Source organism: Salvelinus namaycush, chromosome 39 (assembly GCF_016432855.1).
Source record: "Salvelinus namaycush isolate Seneca chromosome 39, SaNama_1.0, whole genome shotgun sequence".
NCBI lineage: Eukaryota > Metazoa > Chordata > Actinopteri > Salmoniformes > Salmonidae > Salvelinus > Salvelinus namaycush.
The window spans coordinates 1,458,971-1,480,115 of record NC_052345.1 but is presented as its reverse complement, the minus strand read 5'-3'; the positions used below and the strand labels follow the sequence as shown (position 1 = coordinate 1,480,115).

The 21,145-nt window shown below is 46.1% G+C and overlaps 2 protein-coding genes across 5 annotated transcripts; one reads left to right on the top strand and one right to left on the bottom strand.

The window, feature by feature from the left end:
* Nucleotides 1-742: 742 nt before the first annotated feature.
* On the bottom strand, nucleotides 743-9,209 carry LOC120032645 (cartilage acidic protein 1-like). Of its 2 annotated transcripts, none has more exons than XM_038978830.1 (14): nucleotides 9,105-9,209; nucleotides 8,214-8,470; nucleotides 6,859-7,055; nucleotides 6,605-6,741; nucleotides 6,302-6,458; nucleotides 6,073-6,207; nucleotides 5,800-5,936; nucleotides 5,498-5,634; nucleotides 5,266-5,348; nucleotides 4,787-4,887; nucleotides 3,250-3,418; nucleotides 2,655-2,800; nucleotides 1,646-1,685; nucleotides 743-900 (listed from the first exon to the last, which is right to left on the bottom strand). In XM_038978830.1, exons 2-14 carry the CDS (start codon nucleotides 8,423-8,425, stop codon nucleotides 743-745), a joined length of 1,809 nt encoding a protein of 602 aa, XP_038834758.1. In that variant the 5' UTR covers nucleotides 8,426-8,470; nucleotides 9,105-9,209. The 2 variants fall into 2 exon arrangements, with proteins under 2 accessions (XP_038834758.1, XP_038834759.1); XM_038978831.1 differs by lacking the exon at nucleotides 743-900 and adding an exon at nucleotides 1,283-1,516.
* A 148-nt stretch (nucleotides 9,210-9,357) lies between these two features.
* Nucleotides 9,358-21,145, top strand: LOC120032908 (coiled-coil domain-containing protein R3HCC1L-like). 3 transcript variants are annotated; one of them, XM_038979165.1, is made up of 7 exons: nucleotides 9,358-9,445; nucleotides 9,894-10,418; nucleotides 10,963-11,156; nucleotides 11,747-11,817; nucleotides 12,202-12,297; nucleotides 13,310-13,450; nucleotides 21,023-21,143. In XM_038979165.1, the coding sequence occupies exons 2-7, from the start codon at nucleotides 9,903-9,905 to the stop codon at nucleotides 21,076-21,078; spliced, it is 1,074 nt and encodes a 357-aa protein (XP_038835093.1). In that variant the 5' UTR covers nucleotides 9,358-9,445; nucleotides 9,894-9,902; the 3' UTR covers nucleotides 21,079-21,143. The 3 variants fall into 3 exon arrangements, with proteins under 3 accessions (XP_038835093.1, XP_038835095.1, XP_038835094.1); XM_038979167.1 differs by having other exon boundaries at nucleotides 21,028-21,107; XM_038979166.1 differs by having other exon boundaries at nucleotides 9,370-9,445; nucleotides 9,899-10,418; nucleotides 21,023-21,145.

Below are 21,145 nucleotides of genomic sequence, written 5' to 3'. Positions count from 1 at the left end.
GGTTTCCGAGATTACATTCAGTATCACACAGTTCTCAAACTGTTACAGACAACATGCCTAAACATCCCATTCACTTTCTGATTCTCCAGACCATCACAGATAATGATTGCCAAACGTCTTATTATTTGGTCCAACTGAGCATGCCGACCCCCCCCCCCCCCCCCCCCCCCCCTAAAAAGGAAGTGCATAGTTGTCCAGAGTTGAGGTGTCAAGGGTCACTCCCTCTAGCAGCATACATGTCAAAGTTCATCCGGTAGGACCTTGACACTCCTGGAGCATCATTGGAGTCCATGGGAGGGCTGTGGTCAAAAGTAGTGCACTATATAGGGATTGACCAGGACTGTGGTCAAAAGTAGTGCACTATATAGGGATTGACCAGGCTACCATTTGGGACTCAGTCAAGCAATCCCCATGGAGGCATGTGACTGAGAGGCCCTTAGCCTCATATCTCCATTCAGACCATGGAGAAGGCCAGTAGAAATAGGAGGGAGAGCCCAGAGAGGAGGGGCCCTGGCCGGGGGGATGAGGAAGAGCGGACCAACTGGAAGAACGGAGCTACAGCTGCAGAGAGATGGAGAAAGAGGAGGGGAGGAGAAAGAAAGCAGGTCAGACTACGTACTTCGGGTACGTCTGAGGGTAGTAATGAGTGGGTAGTGTTTGTAGGTAAAAGGAGAGGGAACGAGGGAGAGAAGTAGGAGAGCACCAGGCATATCATCAGTCCCCTCCATCCCTCCTGCCATCTCTACTCACCCACACATGCCTTCCCGTCCTTAGTGGGCTTGTGGCCCCTGGCACATGTCTTCCTGGGGCCACAGTTATAGTGGCCGTAGGTGTTGATGCAGACTGGACGGCTCTTAGGGCACACTGGGGGCCCACTCTGTTGCTTACACTCATTGTTGTCTGGGGGGAGGGTTAAGGAGGGGGGTGTTAAGGATTTCATCCCCAACAAACATTTGGTTGATAAAATATTTTCATCAACTAAATATTTTCTTGAAAGAGAGTCTGATTCACTAGTTGTTGTCTGGCACGGGGCAGGGGAGGGCCAGGGTGGTTGGTGAGGGAGAAGGGGGGGGGGGGGGGGGGGGGGTGGTGAGACAAGGGGAGGGTGAATAGAGGGGTTGGGGGGCAGAGTGAGGGAGAAGGGGCAGATGGAGGGATGGAAAAGGTATGGGAATAATTGATTACGGATAAGATCTTGTGCTGTGAAAAGATTGTTGTATTCCATCAATGTTGTTTTATTGATTTATTAGGGATGGTTAATTATTCTAAAACAAATAAAATAGCAAAAGGGAACAGTTTGACTTGTCAAGAAAAACAAAGAAAAGTAGAACAATAAAAAGGTAACACTCAGAGAAGATGACACTTATGAAAGATGGAAGCAAGACAGAGATAATCTACTGGTTCAAATGACTAACAATATGGAGTGTCATTGGTCTTCGACAGTATACATTATCTTGATGACAAGGCATATTTTTTTATGTTGCTTCAAGGTATCTCATTCACTGCCCTCATATACCTGCAGAGATAGAGAGGGCCAGAGAGGAGAGAGAATGAGAAACTTAATTTATTAATCTGTATGTTTTACTATATTGTAAATGTTGTTATATTCCATCTATTCTCTGCCAGACAAGACAGATCTACATACCTGCACAGCGGCCATTCTTGACAGAGAATCCTTCCCCACACTGAAAAAGACCAGAACGTCAGTTCAAAGACATTTCCAGCTCCACCATTTTGAATGCTAACAGAATGACTGAATTATCAACTACACTTGTATTTCATCTGATGCTCTTGGGAGAAAGTCTAACATGCTGACTACACCGAGTGTCCGCGTGTTGATTTTGTCCCCCCACACCAGACGCAATCAGAACACGCAGGTTGAAATATCAAAACGAACTCTGAACCAACTATATTCATTTGGAGACAGGTTGAAAAGCATTAAACATTTATGGCAATTTAGCTAGCTTGTTGTTGCTAGCTAATTTGCCCTATTTAGCTAGCTTGCCGTTGCTAGCTAATTTGCCCTATTTAGCTAGCTTGCTGTTGCTAGCTAATTTGCCCTATTTAGCTAGCTTGCTGTTGCTAGCTAATTTGTCCTGGGATATAAACATTGGGTTGTTATTTTACCTGAAATGCACAAGGTCCTCTAAGCCGACAATTAATATACAGATAAAAGGCTAAATCGAGTTTGTTTCTAGTAATCTCTCCTCCTTCAGGCTTCTTCTTTGGACTTTATATGGTGGTTGGCAAACAACTTTAAGATGCATTACCACCAACTGGACTGTGGAACTCAGTTCATCTTTCAATCACCAACGTGGGTATATGCCAATGAGGAGATGGGAGAAGCAGGACTTGCAGCGCATCAAGCGTCACAAATAGAATCAAGGTCTATTTTAGCGCCTGGCTACGCAGACACTCATTGACGCGCGTGAGCAGTGTGGATGCAGTGATTGAATAACATGTATGTGTCCATTTATTTTGGAACGTGAGCGGTGCGGTCAGCATGTAACAGTTAGAAATCTCCACACAATGTAATTAAACAGAAACACTACTGTGGTCATAGGGTAAGAATGTAGTAGCTGGTGATGGATTGGCTGAAACTTTTACCCAAGGGTCATAGTTCATATGTCATGGTGTAAGTCCGCGGTGCGTACCTGGGTATCAGGGGTCAGCACAGACTCCTCCCCCTCTTTAGGGTAGCCAATCTCCATCACAGAGTTCATGTCACCAGGCTGCAGTGGGCGGGTCACGGAACGGCCATCCGGCCAATAGACCTCCACCACGGTGACCTCGTCCTTGCCTGTGAGCCAATGTGAAGAAAGGAAGATAAATACACAAGCTATCCAGAACTACTAGCTAATATGTCTACAAGATGTCTACTGCACAGGAGGTTGGTGGCACCTTAAATTGGGGAGAACGGGCGTGTGGTAATGACTGGAGCGGAATGGTATCAAATACATCAAATTATTTCAAAGTGTTACATGCCATTCCATGTGCTCCGTTCCAGACATTATTATGAGCCGTCCTCCCCTCAGCAGCCTCCACTGTGCACTACGCACTTGTGGAGATCTGAGAGGATTTGATTGGTAGAAGCAGTATGGCGAAACTTCCACATCCTAGCCAGAGGGGAAATTGGAGCAATTATCATATTGACTGCACCTATTAAATCCTCTCAGATCTCTACAAGTGCATAGGGTCTAGGGGTCCATTTGGGATAAGGCCGTAAATGGGAAGTAAACAGGAAGTTACCCAGTCCAAAGTGGGCGACAGGCTCCATCTCACAGAGGTACCCCGAGCCGCTGTCGATGATGCGCATGAGAGCCCCGCTCTGATTGGTGTAGGCCGTGACCCGGGCCCCGCGGGCGAAGGAGCCGAACCGCGTGCGAGGGATTACACGCAGCCAGTGATTGGACGAGCCCTGTCAGGGTCAAAGGTCAGAGGGTAAAGCTGATGGGTCAGGAATATGTCGGGTGATATCATGGGCCCTGTTCATCCTCTCCTCCTTACTGACATATAAATATGATAAGAAACAAGGAGACACATTGATTTGTAATCATTGTCTTGCATCAAAATATCTAAATGAAATATCATGCACTTGCAGTAACTCTCCACCAGGGGGCAGTAACGAGGTCGTGACCATAGAGAGAAAAAGGGGTCTGGATGGATAGAACCCGTTGTAGCAGGATCAGTACTCCAGCACTGCTGTTCAATCACCAATATTAGCATAGAGGTTGTTGTTTTTTTTAACCCAAAATAAGAAAATTGACTACTTTAAAATGGAGGAAGCCCATGCTGTCACAGGAGCCATTATGGCTATACAGTATGGCTAGATAGTACACTGTCCCTCTCTCAGTACATTTCAAAGCTGCTGGCTAAAGTTAAATCTAGACTTGGTTTCCTCTATCGTAATCGCTCCTCTTTCACACCAGCTGCCAAACTAACCCTGATTCAGATGACCATCCTACTCATGCTAGATTACGGAGACGTAATTTATAGATCGGCAGGTAAGGGTGCTCTCTAGCAGCTAGATGTTCTTTACCTTTCGGCAATCAGATTTGCCACCAACGCTCCTTATAGGACACATCACTGCACTCTATACTCATCATCTCTGTATACCCGTCGCAAGACTCACTGGTTGATGCTTATTTATAAAACCCTCTTAGGCCCCCCCGCGATATCTACTGCAGCCCTCATCCTCCCCATACAACACCCGTTCTGCCAGTCACATTCTGTTAAAGGTCCCCAAAGTACACACATCCCTGGGCCGCTTGTCTTTTCAGTTCGCTGCAGCTAGCGACTGGAACGAGCTGCAACAAACTGGACAGTTTTATCTCAATCTCTTCATTCAAAGACTCAATCATGGACACTCTTACTGACATTTGTTGCTCCTTTGCGTGATGTATTGTTGTCTCTACCTTCTTGCCTGTGTCCAATAATGTTTGTACCATGTTGTTGTCATGTTGAGTTGCTACCATGCTGTGTTGTCATGTGTTGCTGCCTTGCTATGTTGTCTTAGGTCTCTCTTTATGTAGTGTTGTCTCTCTTGTTGTGATGTGTGTTTTGTCCTATATTTATATGTTATTTTAATTTTTTGTATATATATATTTTTTTAAATCCCAGCCCCCGTCCCCGCAGGAGGTCTTTTGCCTTTTGGTAGGCCGTCATTGTAAATAAGAATGTGTTCTTAACTGACTTGCCCTAGTTAAATAAAGGTTCAATAAAAAATAAAAATGATGGCAAAGATGCAAAGATATGCTGTCTATCTACCTCTATGTTAGTGACTGACCTGAGTGACCTTGAAGACAGAGATGGGCTGAGAGGCACTCTCCCCATGAGCCACCAGCAGGTCCAACTGACCGTCCCCGTCAAAGTCTGTTACCGTGGCACCTGTCAATCACAGAGTCAACACATCAAACGGCCAATCAAAAACAGGGCCTGTTTAACCCTAGTAAACCAGGGGAACCACCTGAACCAGGTGTGTTGTAATTTATGTTTTTAACTAATACTTAGCAAAAACAGAATACATTAGTTTAAGAAGACTAACAAACTCCATTTCTTGAGTGCCGAGTATCTACAGATTTTCACGCCTAGTTTTCTTGATTAAAGGAAGGTCATTGACGAGTTAGGATCTCCTCTCACCTGGTTGTCAAGGTCTTAATTAGACACGGAAACAACAAAACCAGCTGATACACGGTCCTCCGGGAATTGAGTTTGACTCCCCTGTTGTATAGGGACCAAAATAATGAGTCTGCATGGTGTGGTTACCTGTACCCCGGCCCTGTGGCTCTGCTGCCTCCCCCACGTTTAGCTCCTCTATCTGGGGGTCAGCACCAGCCCTCCTGGCCACCCTGGAGGAGCAGGCAGACAACACACATCAGAAACTCTTTCTATCACACACACACACACACACACACACACACACACACACACACACACACACACACACACACACACACACACAGTTCAAGTCAAAGTTGGTGTCAGGGGTCAGAGGTACCTAAAGAGCCTGTTGGGGGCGTGTCCTCTGTAGGCGATGTTGTTGAAGAAGATGTCCAGCTCCTGGTCATTGTCAAAGTCAGCAGCAATGACCGTCCGCACGGGAGAGGGAGAGGAGAACGGCCCACTGGCTATGTCCTGAGGAGGGAGCGAACAGAGAGGTTTAATGTTTTTGTTTCCATCCCTCCCCAGTCGCCCTCCCATTCCATCCACTTCCCTTCGATCTCTTTCATTAACCTCCCTCTTCCATCCTGCTTCAACCCCCACTCCAACCTCCCTCTCTCCCTCCATCCCCTCTCTCACCCTGAATCTCTGGTTGTTGTCCTGTAGGTACAGTCTGTGCTGGCCATTCCAGTTTCCGTAGACGATGTCAGTCTTCCCGTCAGCGTTAAAGTCTGCCAGCGCCACGCCTCGGCCGTGCTGGTAGCCATCCTCCACACCTACAGGGGGAGCCACATCACTGTCATCACAACTACTATGCAGAGATCATGGCTATGGTCCAATTATCTCTCCTTCCTCCCACACACCCACCCTAGACACACCACACCCTAGACACACACCCCACCCTAGACACACCTGCCTGTTGAGCAATGTCAGTGAAGGTTCCGTCTCCATTGTTCCGGAACAGGAAGTTAGGTCCGTTCTCATTGTCACAGAACACGTCAGAGCTGCTCTGGCTCACGATTGGTCCAACCACTACACCACGCCCACCTGGTGGGAGGAGACAGATACATAATATAGTAGGTATTAGTTTGAGATGGGTAAGCGCACACACACATTTCTTCCATTCACTCTTGTCCAGTACCTGTGTACTTGTTGACACCGGCCTGTGCTGCAACATCAGACAGGGCGATGATGCCCTTGGCCAGGTCACTGGCTGCCTCATCCATCTCTATCAGGGCATGGGGACCAATATTTCCACTGGCATAGTTAGCTACATACACAGCATAACGCCCTGTACCCTACAGTAGAGAGAAAGAGGGGGGTTAGAGAGGGCGGGGGGTACAGACATATAGACGACAGACAGACACGCACACAGATGGACAGAGAAAATAGTGAGAGGATGGATTGATGGATAATCAGATGGATAGACTGATGGTTTACATACTTTTCTGTCCACACACGCCACGGAGCGTCCTGCCATCCGATTGGCTACTCCTCGGCGCACGTTGATGTCATCACCCAGCAGGTCCTCGAAGCGTCCGTTACGGAACTTAAAGAGCTTGTCAGAGTATGTGGCCCGACCTTCCAAAAGAAGATTGCTACTGACTACCAGAGTAACCGTTGTTGTTGTTGTTGTTTAAGCATTGTTGTTAGTGTTGATGGTGTTTGTGTTTACCTGCTGTTATTATTGTTATTTACCAGAGTAAGCGTTGTTTGTATTGAGGAAGTAGATCTCCTCCCGCCCGTCCCCGTCGACGTCGCAGGCAGTCACCCCGATGGCGTTCCCCAGGGGGTCTCTCAGGGCGTAGAATGGAGAGCTGCGGTCATCCACCGCTATGTTCACCAGCCTCTGCTGACCACGGTCATACTTCAGGACCAGGTTAGGACCGTTGTACCTGAGAATGGAAGTGGAGAACATTAGTAGGTGTAGTGGAGAACATTAGTAGGTGCAGTGGAGAACATTAGTAGGTGTAGTGGAGAACATTAGTAGGAGCAGTGGAGAACATTAGTAGGTGCAGTGGAGAACATTAGTAGGTGTAGTGGAGAACATTAGTAGGAGCAGTGGAGAACATTAGTAGGAGCAGTGGAGAACATTAGTAGGTGCAGTGGAGAACATTAGTAGTGGAGAACATTAGTAGGTGTAGTGGAGAACATTAGTAGTGGAGAACATTAGTAGGAGCAGTGGAGAACATTAGTAGGTGCAGTGGAGAACATTAGTAGGTGTAGTGGAGAACATTAGTAGGTGTAGTGGAGAACATTAGTAGTGGAGAACATTAGTAGGTGTAGTGGAGAACATTAGTAGGTGTAGTGGAGAACATGAGTAGGTGTAGTGGAGAACATTAGTAGCTGTAGTGGAGAACGTCAGTAGGTGCAGTGGAGAACATCAGTAGGTGCAGTGGAGAACATTAGTGGGTGCAGTGGAGAACATTAGTAGGTGCAGTGGAGAACATTAGTAGGTGTAGTGGAGAACATTAGTAGTGGAGAACATTAGTAGGTGTAGTGGAGAACATTAGTAGCTGTAGTGGAGAACATCAGTAGGTGCAGTGGAGAACATTAGTGGGTGCAGTGGAGAACATTAGTAGGTGTAGTGGAGAACATTAGTAGTGGAGAACATTAGTAGGTGTAGTGGAGAACATTAGTAGGTGTAGTGGAGAACATTAGTAGGTGTAGTGGAGAACATTAGTAGGTGCAGTGGAGAACATTAGTAGGTGCAGTGGAGAACATTAGTAGGAGCAGTGGAGAACATTAGTAGGTGTAGTGGAGAACATTAGTAGGTGTAGTGGAGAACATTAGTAGGTGTAGTCCTAAATGGCACCCTATTCCCTGGATAGTGCACTACGTTGACCAGAGCCCCAACTTCATGACCAGGTTAGGGCCGTTGTACCCAAGAATGGGTGTAGGTTGAGAATATTGGGTAATTTATGCATAGCCTGTAAAGTCCTATGGTCCAGTAAACTGTACTCAATGATGGCATTTGAATGCCCTCTCCAACTCTGTGGATCTCTCTTTATCTAACCCCCCCTCCCCTCCCCTCCCCTCCCCTCCCCTCTCACCCCGCCACCACCACCTCCAGGTCTCCGTCTCCGTCCACATCAGTAACGGCCATCCCATAGTTCAGCTGGGTGGGGTTGTGCTGGTTGTCAGGAGGTAGGACTGTCTCAGTCACAGACCGAAACATGGGCTCGGAACTCTGGGCCAAACCACGCCCACACAGCACCAGGAGGGGGAGGAGCATGGGAAGACCCGCCCACCAACGCAGCAACATCACAACAATCTGAATAGAAATGGAATTGATCCAAATTCCCCAACTCTGCAACAGACACCAAACAGGCTTTTAGTTAAATATTCAAAAAGTGACAGGGTGTTTATATGTAACCTTAAACCACTATGTTAATACATGGTTTTAAACACCATATTTTGATATCAACATTAGAATCATGGGGCATGCATAGCATAGGCTACTGCAGAATATAGGTTGGTGAGAGCAGGTATAGCAGGCAGCACACTGAACAATAACAACAACGAGTCTACAGTGCATCATTTATATCATTACATCATAGACTCAACAGCCTCAAACTGCTAAATTCCTATTTACCCCTATCCAAAAGAGCCTAATATGACAATTACCTATAGAAAATGGTGTGTACCAGTGTACAAAAGGGAAGACTTACCATAAATATGCAATGGACTATCATAGAGAAAAACCATACGTGCAGTGAATATCTCTTGCATAAGATTACGTCATGAGTTTTGCATGCACCTGCAACATTTTTAATTATACTACTATTATTATGTCGTTAGTTATGCAATACTGTAATTACAACTGTAATCCTGAGATTAACACTTATTTCAGAACATGGAACTACTGTATGAGGGTGTGCTGCTGTTTATTCATTTGGGAGAAGAAGAGATAATTACATCCAAACTCTGCACATAAATCTTACCTTATATCAGTTTTCAGCAGGACTCCAGTTGTGGAAGGACTCGGATGAGAAAAGGATACTGTATTCTAATCGTTGTGTAAATTGCCTTATACAATTTCGATGTTGTGGCTTTACGCAAGCACTTGTGTAAGTGGTTATCCAATCAGGGTGGAACGAATACTTTTAATATTCAGCGGTTCGACCAATGACTTGTCTTTTTTCAACAGAACTACAACTACCAGCAGCGATTTTAGTATTACGTCATATACATGCGACAGTATGTTTTTTCCCCTTCTTAAACTAAACATCCGGCGGTTTGTTGTTCGGTTGATATCTAGCCAAGTGATAAACTACAGATTAAGGTATTTTACTAATGCTTATACGTTTAAGATTTTAAGGAAATAATTGTATAGAATGTCTTGCTCTACAGTGCATTATGTGTTAGGTGTATTCGGGTTATTACTAGTTAAAACTGGATGCATACTGCTGCATAACGCAGCCAAGTCTAAATTATCACTCAAACACCCCGTTACTGACAACGAATTAGCAGAGAATGTAGTTAACCAGTTTGGACTTGTTTTTAATTTAGTACAGTATAGTTGTGTAAGATTTGTACATACAGTTTGAATGGTTCTAAGTACCATGGCGCATGCGTGCTAGCTATTAAATTACGGAGGGTGCTTATGCGACTTAACTAAAGAGAATTGGAGAGAGGGGCCTAGCTACTCAATGAACCTTTCATAGGTATAATGGGTGCCATTTGGGATGAATCCTTAATGATTTGTTCTTCCTCCTTTCTCTTCCATGTAGGACAGTTGTATGGTGATGGAGGGGGAACAACCTCAAGAGGACTGCGCCCAACCCCAGCCCTCCGCGTCCTGCTCCAAGAAGCTAGACAAGCCCCTCTACCAGCCCAAGAAGAAGCAGGACGGCCCCAAAGATAAGGCCCAAACCCAGGGAGACGGCAAACCAAAGCCCAGGCCTCGCTACACGGACAAGGCCCGAAAGAATGCCAAGAACAAGAAGGACAAAGGAGGGAAGATGGGAGGAGAGGGGAATGGAGTCCTAAACGGTGAGGCCAAACTGGAGGAGACGGTAGAAGAAGGAGAAGGCGACGCGGGGCCACAGAATGACGGACAGGCTGCTACAGCCAACCAGGGAGGAGATGGAGATGTGGGTTCGCGACTGGAGACGGGGAGCAAGAGTTCTCCGTCTGAGAGAGAAGGGGGATCCCGGGAGGGGATACAGTCAGGCCCTCAGGAAGAGGAGGAGGAGAGCTGGGATGCTCTCTTTGATGACGAAGGAGAGTGTTTGGACTCCCATGTGCTAGAGGAGGTGAGGCTGCCTGTCTGTATGTCTATTTGAGGAGGTGAGTCTGTCTACCTGTGTCTGTCCCTGTCTGTCAGGAGGTGAGTCTCTCTCTCTGTCTGCATCCCTAGAATACTGCTATAACACTCAGTGTATGTCTGCTACACGTTTGCTACTTATTAGTGGTACTATCGCTGCAATGCTGTTATTTACACATCTACTGTCCTGTCTATAGTTGGAAATCGTTAGGAGACTAGTAAGCAAAATTACTTTCTCACTCTCTCTCTCACCCTCACCCTCTCTTTCGCTCACCCTCTCTTTCGCTCACCCTATCTCTCTCTCGCTCACCCTCTCTCTCGCTCACCCTCTCTCTCGCTCACCCTCTCTCTCGCTCACCCTCTGTCTCGCTCACCCTCTGTCTCGCTCACCCTCTGTCTCGCTCACCCTCTGTCTCGCTCACCCTCTGTCTCGCTCACCCTCTGTCTCGCTCACCCTCTCTCTCGTTCACCCTCTCTCTCTCTCTCTCTCTCTCTCTCTCTCTCGCTCACCTCTCTGCCCCCCTTTCTCTCAGCTGGCCATAAAGCAGGGCAGGAAGAAGCGGCCGGTGCAGGAGGCCAGGTTTGACTACTACAGCTTGGATCAGGAGAGAGAGGGGGACGATGACACTGAGCTCAGGGAGGATGAGCTGTCTAACATCATAGAAATCTACGACTTCCCCACAGAGTTTAAGACTGAAGACCTGGTCAAATCCTTCCAGGCCTACCAGTACGTACCAGCCTTTACTGTCTTTTTACGAGTCCTGAGGTTCAGTCAAATCTCATTCCACCCTAGTTCCTATCAATACACAGCGATGATCCGTCTCGTCGAGGGGTAGCCGAAGCTCCGTCTCGTCGAGGGGCAGCCGAAGCTCCGTCTCGTCGAGGGGCAGCCGAAGCTCCGTCTCGTCGAGGGGCAGCCGAAGCTCCGTCTCGTCGAGGGGCAGCCGAAGCTCCGTCTCGTCGAGGGGCAGCCGAAGCTCCGTCTCGTCGAGGGGCAGCCGAAGCTCCGTCTCGTCGAGGGGCAGCCGAAGCTCCGTCTCGTCGAGGGGCAGCCGAAGCTCCGTCTCGTCGAGGGGCAGCCGAAGCTCCGTCTCGTCGAGGGGCAGCCGAAGCTCCGTCTCGTCGAGGGGCAGCCGAAGCTCCGTCTCGTCGAGGGGCAGCCGAAGCTCCGTCTCGTCGAGGGGCAGCCGAAGCTCCGTCTCGTCGAGGGGCAGCCGAAGCTCCGTCTCGTCGAGGGGCAGCCGAAGCTCCGCCTACAGTATGTGGTGGTGATGAGATGCTGAAGGTGTTTTTGTGTGTGTGTGTGTGTGTGTGTAGGCAGAGAGGCTTCGACATCCAGTTTGTGGACGATACACACGCCCTGGCTCTCTTCAACAGCCCCATAGCAGGTGAGTCACACAGCTTTTATAAAGGAAAGGAAAAGCCATAGACTCTGGTAGCTCTCTCCGACACAATCATTTATTCACACACCTCATCACAGGTGAGCTACACCTGACCACAGGGGAGGGATACAGCTGAACATGTTTCATACCTTATCAAAAACACCGCGTGTCTCTCTTCTGTCAAACTTTACTGAACATGTTTGGATGGTCAAATGAAGTAGTGGTCAACGTGTTTTAATAGTGGAGCTGACTTAGCTGTCTTCTCAGTCAACACTCAAGTCACCATCTGAGCTAAACATTTAGCAACTGAACTCTCTCTCTTTCTGTCTGTGCACGTGGGTTATTGTGCACGTGTGTGTGTGTGTGTGTGTGTGCGCGCGTGTGTGTCAGCTCGGGAGGCTCTGAGGACCAAGCACCCGCTGTTGAAGGTCAGGTCTCTGGCTAAAGCCTCCGTCACCACCAGGGCCAAGGCTCGCAGCTGCTCAGGTACTGACTATCCTGTCTTTCATTCATCTGTCCATCCTTTCCTTTATCCTCCATCATCTGACTCTGAGTATTTCTGGAACTCCTTCATTTTTGACCTGTTCTCTCTTCCTCTGTCTGTCTCTGTCTCTGTCTCTGTCTCTGTCTCTGTCTCTGTCTCTGTCTCTGTCTCTGTCTCTGTCTGTCTGTCTGTCTGTCTGTCTGTCTGTCTGTCTGTCTGTCTGTCTGTCTGTCTGTCTGTCTGTCTGTCTGTCTGTCTGTCTGTCTGTCTTCTCTCTCTCATTTCTCCTGTATTCTCTCTCTCATTTCTCCTGTATTCTCTCTCTCATTTCTCCTGTATTCGCTCTCTCATTTCTCCTGTATTCGCTCTCTCATTTCTCCTGTATTCGCTCTCTCTCATTTCTCCTGTATTCGCTCTCTCTCATTTCTCCTGTATTCGCTCTCTCTCATTTCTCCTGTATTCTCTCTCTCTCATTTCTCCTGTATTCTCTCTCTCTCATTTCTCCTGTATTCTCTCTCTCTCATTTCTCCTGTATTCTCTCTCTCTCATTTCTCCTGTATTCTCTCTCTCTCTCTCATTTCTCCTGTATTCTCTCTCTCTCTCTCATTTCTCCTGTATTCTCTCTCTCTCTCTCATTTCTCCTGTATTCTCTCTCTCTCTCTCATTTCTCCTGTATTCTCTCTCTCTCTCTCATTTCTCCTGTATTCTCTCTCTCTCTCTCTCTCATTTCTCCTGTATTCTCTCTCTCTCTCTCTCTCTCATTTCTCCTGTATTCTCTCTCTCTCTCTCTCTCATATCTCCTGTATTCTCTCTCTCTCTCATATCTCCTGTATTCTCTCTCTCTCATTTCTCCTGTATTCTCTCTCCTTCACCCCATTTCATTCTCTTCCTTGATTTCTTGTCACCTGTTGTGTATTCTTTGTCCTTCTTCCTTGCTTTCTTTTACTTTCTTTGCCCCCCCCCCCCCCCCCCCTTTCTCTTTCATTCCCTCAACACTCTCCCCTTCTCCTCCAGACTACCTGCTCCCTACTAAGGAGCGTCCCCAGACAAGTGCAGTGTTGGCCCGCAGGCTGGTGATGGGGGCGCTGGGCGTCAAGAGTCCCCAGAGCAAAGAGCACCGTGAAGCAGAGAGAAAAAAACTGCAAGATGCCAAAGGTACGTGATTTAAAGGGGCAATCTGGAATTCAGGAAATAATAACAACAGAGGTGACCCCGCCACTTGTTTTAGTAAACGGCTGAGGGATGGGGCTTGAGAAATGTAACCACTCTCCAATTCATAGACAGCTATTTATGCAAGGACTGTCCATCCATGACATCAGACTGATCGTTTTAACCATCCGTGACATCGGACTGATCGTTTTAACCATCTGTGACATCGGACTGATCGTTTTAACCATCCGTGACATCGGACTGATCGTTTTAACCATATTTTGAAGCATTACGGTGCATTCAGAAAGTATTCAGATCCCTTGACTTTTTCAACATTTTGTTACGTTACAGCCTTTTTCTAAAATGTGTATATATAAAAACAAAAAATGTGCAATTTATTCAATTTGCAAAAATGTAAAAAAAAAATGCATTGTAATTATGGGGTGTTATTTATAGATCTATTTATTTAAACTCTTTTAGAATAAGGGGTTTTGATGGGGTACGACCAATGAAGGGGGTAACCCTGGGTGACTGACAGGGGGTGCTGTTTGGAAGCCACTGCAAAGCCGTCTTGGTACTCCTGCATTGTAAAAATATATATATATTGGAAGCTATGGAAATGCATTTATTAATGTCTACATTAGTTTCTGACAAGCAGAATCTATTACAGAAACCTTAATGCATACTTTTAAATTAGATTATTCAAACAGGAACATAAAAATAATAGAATAAAAATGTTTTTTAGATTAGTGTACTAATCTTTCTGTCCCTAATATAGCAACAAAATATTTAAATACATGTAATTTTGTCCTTGAAACATTTAATTAAAATATTGTAGAATTCATTCATTCCTATGGAGGACTGATCCCTCTGGGAAGTGCCAACATGGCCGACCGGTGGCATCAAAGCAAGTAATTAGCCAATACATAGCGTCAGCAATTCAGGGTTTATATACATCATTAGTAAGACGGTTGAGGTAAGCTGTCGTAGAGTGTTGCTACCACTAGGGGGTGGTGTTCTATCAGTGATGTCTTTTCAGGACCATGAACCCGAAGAAGAGTCTCAGCCTCAGAGAGACTGAGGACAATGCCCTCATCTAGTGTTCTATAAACACACACACACACACTGCACGTCGTCCTGGAAATAGCTGCCAGTCATGTTGTTTTAAGTGTAGCCTTGCTTCCAAAGACCAGCTATTGGGGGGAAAGTAGTGTCCTGACGAGATACAAATATAGAACAGATTGTCAGGAAGAACTGACAACTATAGATGTTTGCTGGTGGTGACCTCTTCTTTCACTGAGAGAGAGAGGAGACACGTGTGTGTGTGTGTGTGTGTGTGAGAGAGTCCTGAGAGGTTTGGTTTCTGGTTAGACAGCTGACACACACACTCTCCCGTCTCTCTGGCTAAAAGTTTCCTTGAGTTCTCCTCACGCCCTGTGTTGCCGGGCAGAACCTCTACTCTATAATTTCTCTGGTGTTATTTCCCCTCCTAGAGGATTTATAAGTGGACACATTCAGCCAGGAGGACCAGTCTCTCTGGTGTTATTTCCCCTCCCAGAGGATTTATAAGTGGACACATTCAGCCAGGAGGACCAGTCTCTCTGGTGTTATTTCCCCTCCCAGAGGATTTATAAGTGGACACATTCAGTCAGGAGGACCAGTCTCTGGTGTTATTTCCCCTCCCAGAGGATTTATAAGTGGACACATTCAGCCGGGAGGACCAGTCTCTCTGGTGTTATTTCCCCTCCCAGAGGATTTATAAGTGGACACATTCAGCCGGGAGGACCAGTCTCTCTGGTGTTATTTCCCCTCCCAGAGGATTTATAAGTGGACACATTCAGCCGGGAGGACCAGTCTCTCTGGTGTTATTTCCCCTCCCAGAGGATTTATAAGTGGACACATTCAGCCAGGAGGACCAGTCTCTCTGGTGTTATTTCCCCTCCCAGAGGATTTATAAGTGGACACATTCAGCCGGGAGGACCAGTCTCTCTGGTGTTATTTCCCCTCCCAGAGGATTTATAAGTGGACACATTCAGCCGGGAGGACCAGTCCACTCTGGTGCAGTTGGCACCTACTACCAAAGGCACTGAAATATTTTGTCTTGCCCATTCACCCTCTGAATGACACACAAACACAATCCATGTCTCAAAGCTTAGAAATCCTTCTGTAACCTGTCTCCTCCCCTTCATCTACACTGAAGTGGATTTAACAAGTGACACCAATAAGGGAGGAGACATTCACCTGGTCGGGAGGGAGACAGACGGATGGCTGCTTATGGAACTGACTTTGTTTTGTGGCCTGGATAACTGTTGTGCTCTACTGTTCTCAGGTGAACAGGTCGATATGTGATCATAGACATTATGTGTCTGTGTGAAGCTCTGTTTAGATTGTTCTAGACAACTAGCGCTCCCTCCCCCTGGTGCCCAGTGAGCACAACACATTGAAAAGATGTCTTTTCAACCCCAAAAATACGTATTTTTGACCAAAGAAGACATATTTTCAGCCATAAAATACATATTTTCAATATTTTCAACCAGAAAATACATATTTTCAACATATTTTCAACCCCAAAAAGATATTATAAGGTGGGATGTGTTTTCTATACAGTAACATCCTGTAATCATATACAGTCTTCTATGATTCATACAGTAGACGTCACCATATACGTTGTATATTCTATGTGTACTTCAGTGTGGTGATTAGATTGATTAGGATCCCCGTTAGCCGACACCAATGGAGACAACTAGTCTGACTGGGGTCGGACACATCATGAAAAATACATTACAGACCAAACACGACTTTACAGTTGACATTTTAAAGACATGAACATGTCCTGTGTGTTTGTCAGTTAAACACCTGTGTTACCATGGAGACGTGGAGCTGTTCTCTCTGCTGACTTAAAGGTTATACATGGAACATTTCATCTTGTAACTAGCGCCAAATGTACATGACATACCAGAACCAGCAGAGGAATACAACTCCACGAGAGAGAAACATGACATACCAGAACCAGCAAAGGAATACAACTCCACGAGAGAGAAACATGACATACCAGAACCAGCAAAGGAATACAACTCCACGAGAGAGAAACATGACATACCAGAACCAGCAAAGGAATACAACTCCACGAGAGACATGACATACCAGAACCAGCAAAGGAATACAAGTCCACGAGAGAGAAACATGACATACCAGAACCAGCAAAGGAATACAAGTCCACGAGAGAGAAACATGACATACCAGAACCAGCAAAGGAATACAACTCCACGAGAGACATGACATACCAGAACCAGCAAAGGAATACAACTCCACGGGAGAGAAACATGACATACCAGAACCAGCAAAGGAATACAACTCCACGGGAGAGAAACATGACATACCAGAACCAGCAAAGGAATACAACTCCACGAGAGACATGACATACCAGTACCAGCAAAGGAATACAACTCCACGAGAGACATGACATACCAGAACCAGCAAAGGAATACAACTCCACGAGAGACATGACATACCAGAACCAGCAGAGGAATACAACTCCACGGGAGAGAAACATGACATACCAGAACCAGCAAAGGAATACAACTCCACGAGAGACATGACATACCAGAACCAGCAAAGGAATACAACTCCACGAGAGAGAAACATGACATACCAGAACCAGCAGAGGAATACAACTCCACGAGAGAAACATGACATACCAGAACCAGCAAAGGAATACAACTCCACGAGAGAGAAACATGACATACCAGAACCAGCAAAGGAATACAACTCCACGGGAGAGAAACATGACATACCAGAACCAGCAAAGGAATACAACTCCACGAGAGACATGACATACCAGAACCAGCAAAGGAATACAACTCCACGAGAGACATGACATACCAGAACCAGCAAAGGAATACAACTCCACGAGAGACATGACATACCAGAACCAGCAAAGGAATACAACTCCACGAGAGACATGACATACCAGAACCAGCAAAGGAATACAACTCCACGAGAGAGAAACATGACATACCAGAACCAGCAAAGGAATACAACTCCACGAGAGACATGACATACCAGAACCAGCAAAGGAATACAACTCCACGAGAGAGAAACATGACATACCAGAACCAGCAAAGGAATACAACTCCACGAGAGACATGACATACCAGAACCAGCAAAGGAATACAACTCCACGAGAGAGAAACATGACATACCAGAACCAGCAAAGGAATACAACTCCACGAGAGACATGACATACCAGAACCAGCAAAGGAATACAACTCCACGAGAGAGAAACATGACATACCAGAACCAGCAAAGGAATACAACTCCACGAGAGACATGACATACCAGAACCAGCAAAGGAATACAACTCCACGAGAGAGAAACATGACATACCAGAACCAGCAAAGGAATACAACTCCACGAGAAACATGACATACCAGAACCAGCAAAGGAATACAACTCCACGAGAGACATGACATACCAGAACCAGCAAAGGAAAGGAATACAACTCCACGAGAGACATGACATACCAGAACCAGCAAAGGAATACAACTCCACGAGAGACATGACATACCAGAACCAGCAAAGGAATACAACTCCACGAGAGAGAAACATGACATACCAGAACCAGCAAAGGAATACAACTCCACGAGAGACATGACATACCAGAACCAGCAAAGGAATACAACTCCACGAGAGAGAAACATGACATACCAGAACCAGCAAAGGAATACAACTCCACGAGAGACATGACATACCAGAACCAGCAAAGGAATACAACTCCACGAGAGAGAAACATGACATACCAGAACCAGCAAAGGAATACAACTCCACGAGAGACATGACATACCAGAACCAGCAAAGGAATACAACTCCACGAGAGAGAAACATGACATACCAGAACCAGCAAAGGAATACAACTCCACGAGAGACATGACATACCAGAACCAGCAAAGGAATACAACTCCACGAGAGACATGACATACCAGAACCAGCAAAGGAATACAACTCCACGAGAGAGAAACATGACATACCAGAACCAGCAAAGGAATACAACTCCACGGGAGAGAAACATGACATACCAGAACCAGCAAAGGAATACAACTCCACGAGAGACATGACATACCAGAACCAGCAAAGGAATACAACTCCACGAGAGACATGACATACCAGAACCAGCAAAGGAATACAACTCCACGAGAGAGAAACATGACATACCAGAACCAGCAAAGGAATACAACTCCACGAGAGACATGACATACCAGAACCAGCAAAGGAATACAACTCCATGAGAGACATGACATACCAGTACCAGCAAAGGAATACAACTCCACGAGAGAGAAACATGACATACCAGAACCAGCAAAGGAATACAACTCCACGAGAGAGAAACATGACATACCAGAACCAGCAAAGGAATACAACTCCACGAGAGAGAAACATGACGTACCAGAACCAGCAAAGGAATACAACTCCACGAGAGAGAAACATGACATACCAGAACCAGCAGAGGAATACAACTCCACGAGAGAGAAACATGACATACCAGAACCAGCAAAGGAATACAACTCCACGAGAGACATGACATACCAGTACCAGCAGAGGAATACAACTCCACGAGAGACATGACATACCAGAACCAGCAGAGGAATACAACTCCACGAGAGACATGGCATACCAGAACCAGCAGAGGAATACAACTCCACGAGAGACATGACATACCAGAACCAGCAAAGGAATACAACTCCACGAGAGAGAAACATGACATACCAGAACCAGCAAAGGAATACAAGTCCACGAGAGAGAAACATGACATACCAGAACCAGCAAAGGAATACAACTCCACGAGAGAGAAACATGACATACCAGAACCAGCAAAGAAATACAACTCCACGAGAGACATGACATACCAGAACCAGCAAAGGAATCCAACTCCACGAGAGAGAAACATGACATACCAGAACCAGCAAAGGAATACAACTCCACGAGAGAGAAACATGACATACCAGAACCAGCAGAGGAATACAACTCCACGAGAGAGAAACATGACATACCAGAACCAGCAAAGGAATACAACTCCACGAGAGACATGACATACCAGAACCAGCAGAGGAATACAACTCCACGAGAGAGAAACATGACGTACCAGAACCAGCAAAGGAATACAACTCCACGAGAAACATGACATACCAGAACCAGCAAAGGAATACAACTCCACGAGAGACATGACATACCAGTACCAGCAGAGGAATACAACTCCACGAGAGACATGACATACCAGAACCAGCAGAGGAATACAACTCCACGAGAGACATGACATACCAGAACCAGCAGAGGAATACAACTCCACGAGAGACATGACATACCAGAACCAGCAGAGGAATACAACTCCACGAGAGACATGACATACCAGAACCAGCAGAGGAATACAACTCCACGAGAGAGAAACATGACATACCAGAACCAGCAAAGGAATACAAGTCCACGAGAGAGAAACATGACATACCAGAACCAGCAAAGGAATACAACTCCACGAGAAACATGACATACCAGTACCAGCAGAGGAATACAACTCCACGAGAGACATGACATACCAGAACCAGCAAAGGAATACAACTCCACGAGAGAGAAACATGACATACCAGAACCAGCAGAGGAATACAACTCCACGAGAGAGAAACATGACATACCAGAACCAGCAAAGGAATACAACTCCACGAGAGACATGACATACCAGAACCAGCAAAGGAATACAACTCCATGAGAGACATGACATACCAGTACCAGCAAAGGAATACAACTCCACGAGAGAGAAACATGACGTACCAGAACCAGCAAAGGAATACAACTCCACGAGAGAGAACCAGCAAAGGAATACAAGTGCACGAGAGAGAAACATGACATACCAGAACCAGCAAAGGAATACAACTCCACGAGAGACATGACATACCAGAACCAGCAAAGGAATACAACTCCACGAGAGAGAAACATGACATACCAGAACCAGCAAAGGAATACAACTCCACGAGAGAGAAACATGACATACCAGAACCAGCAAAGGAATACAACTCCATGAGAGAGAAACATGACATACCAGAACCAGCAAAGGAATACAACTCCACGAGAGACATGACATACCAGAACCAGCAAAGGAATACAACTCCACGAGAGAGAAACATGACATACCAGAACCAGCAAAGGAATACAACTCCACGAGAGAGAAACATACTTTTTCAACGCTTGCGAATTTAGATATATTTTTTTACCGCGACTAGCCAGTCTGGCTGTTTTGTACAACTTCCTGTGTTAAGATTAGTTATTTTTCAAGAAGTTGACAAAAACATGAGTAATACGTTTCTTCACGTCCATGCGACAGATGTGTTTTGGATAATGATACGGGAAGAGGCAGTGCTGAGCCTTTTGGGACTTCTCTAAGTGTCTTTCACAAAACCGTGAAGAAACGATGGCTAATATATTACATGTTGCTCCTTTAAAGTGGAACTAGTCTTTGTCTTTATGATAGTATTGACTACTACTAGTAGTATTGATCTGCTCTCCTATCAACCTGTCTGTCCTGTCTTTCAGAGCAGAAGCGTCTGGCAGCTAAACAGAGAGACGACGCCTGGGAAGGGAAAGCCTGACGGAGAGGAACCACTTCCTGGCTTCTGCCCTCCATCCCATCCTCCCTTCACCGTAGGGACTAGACAC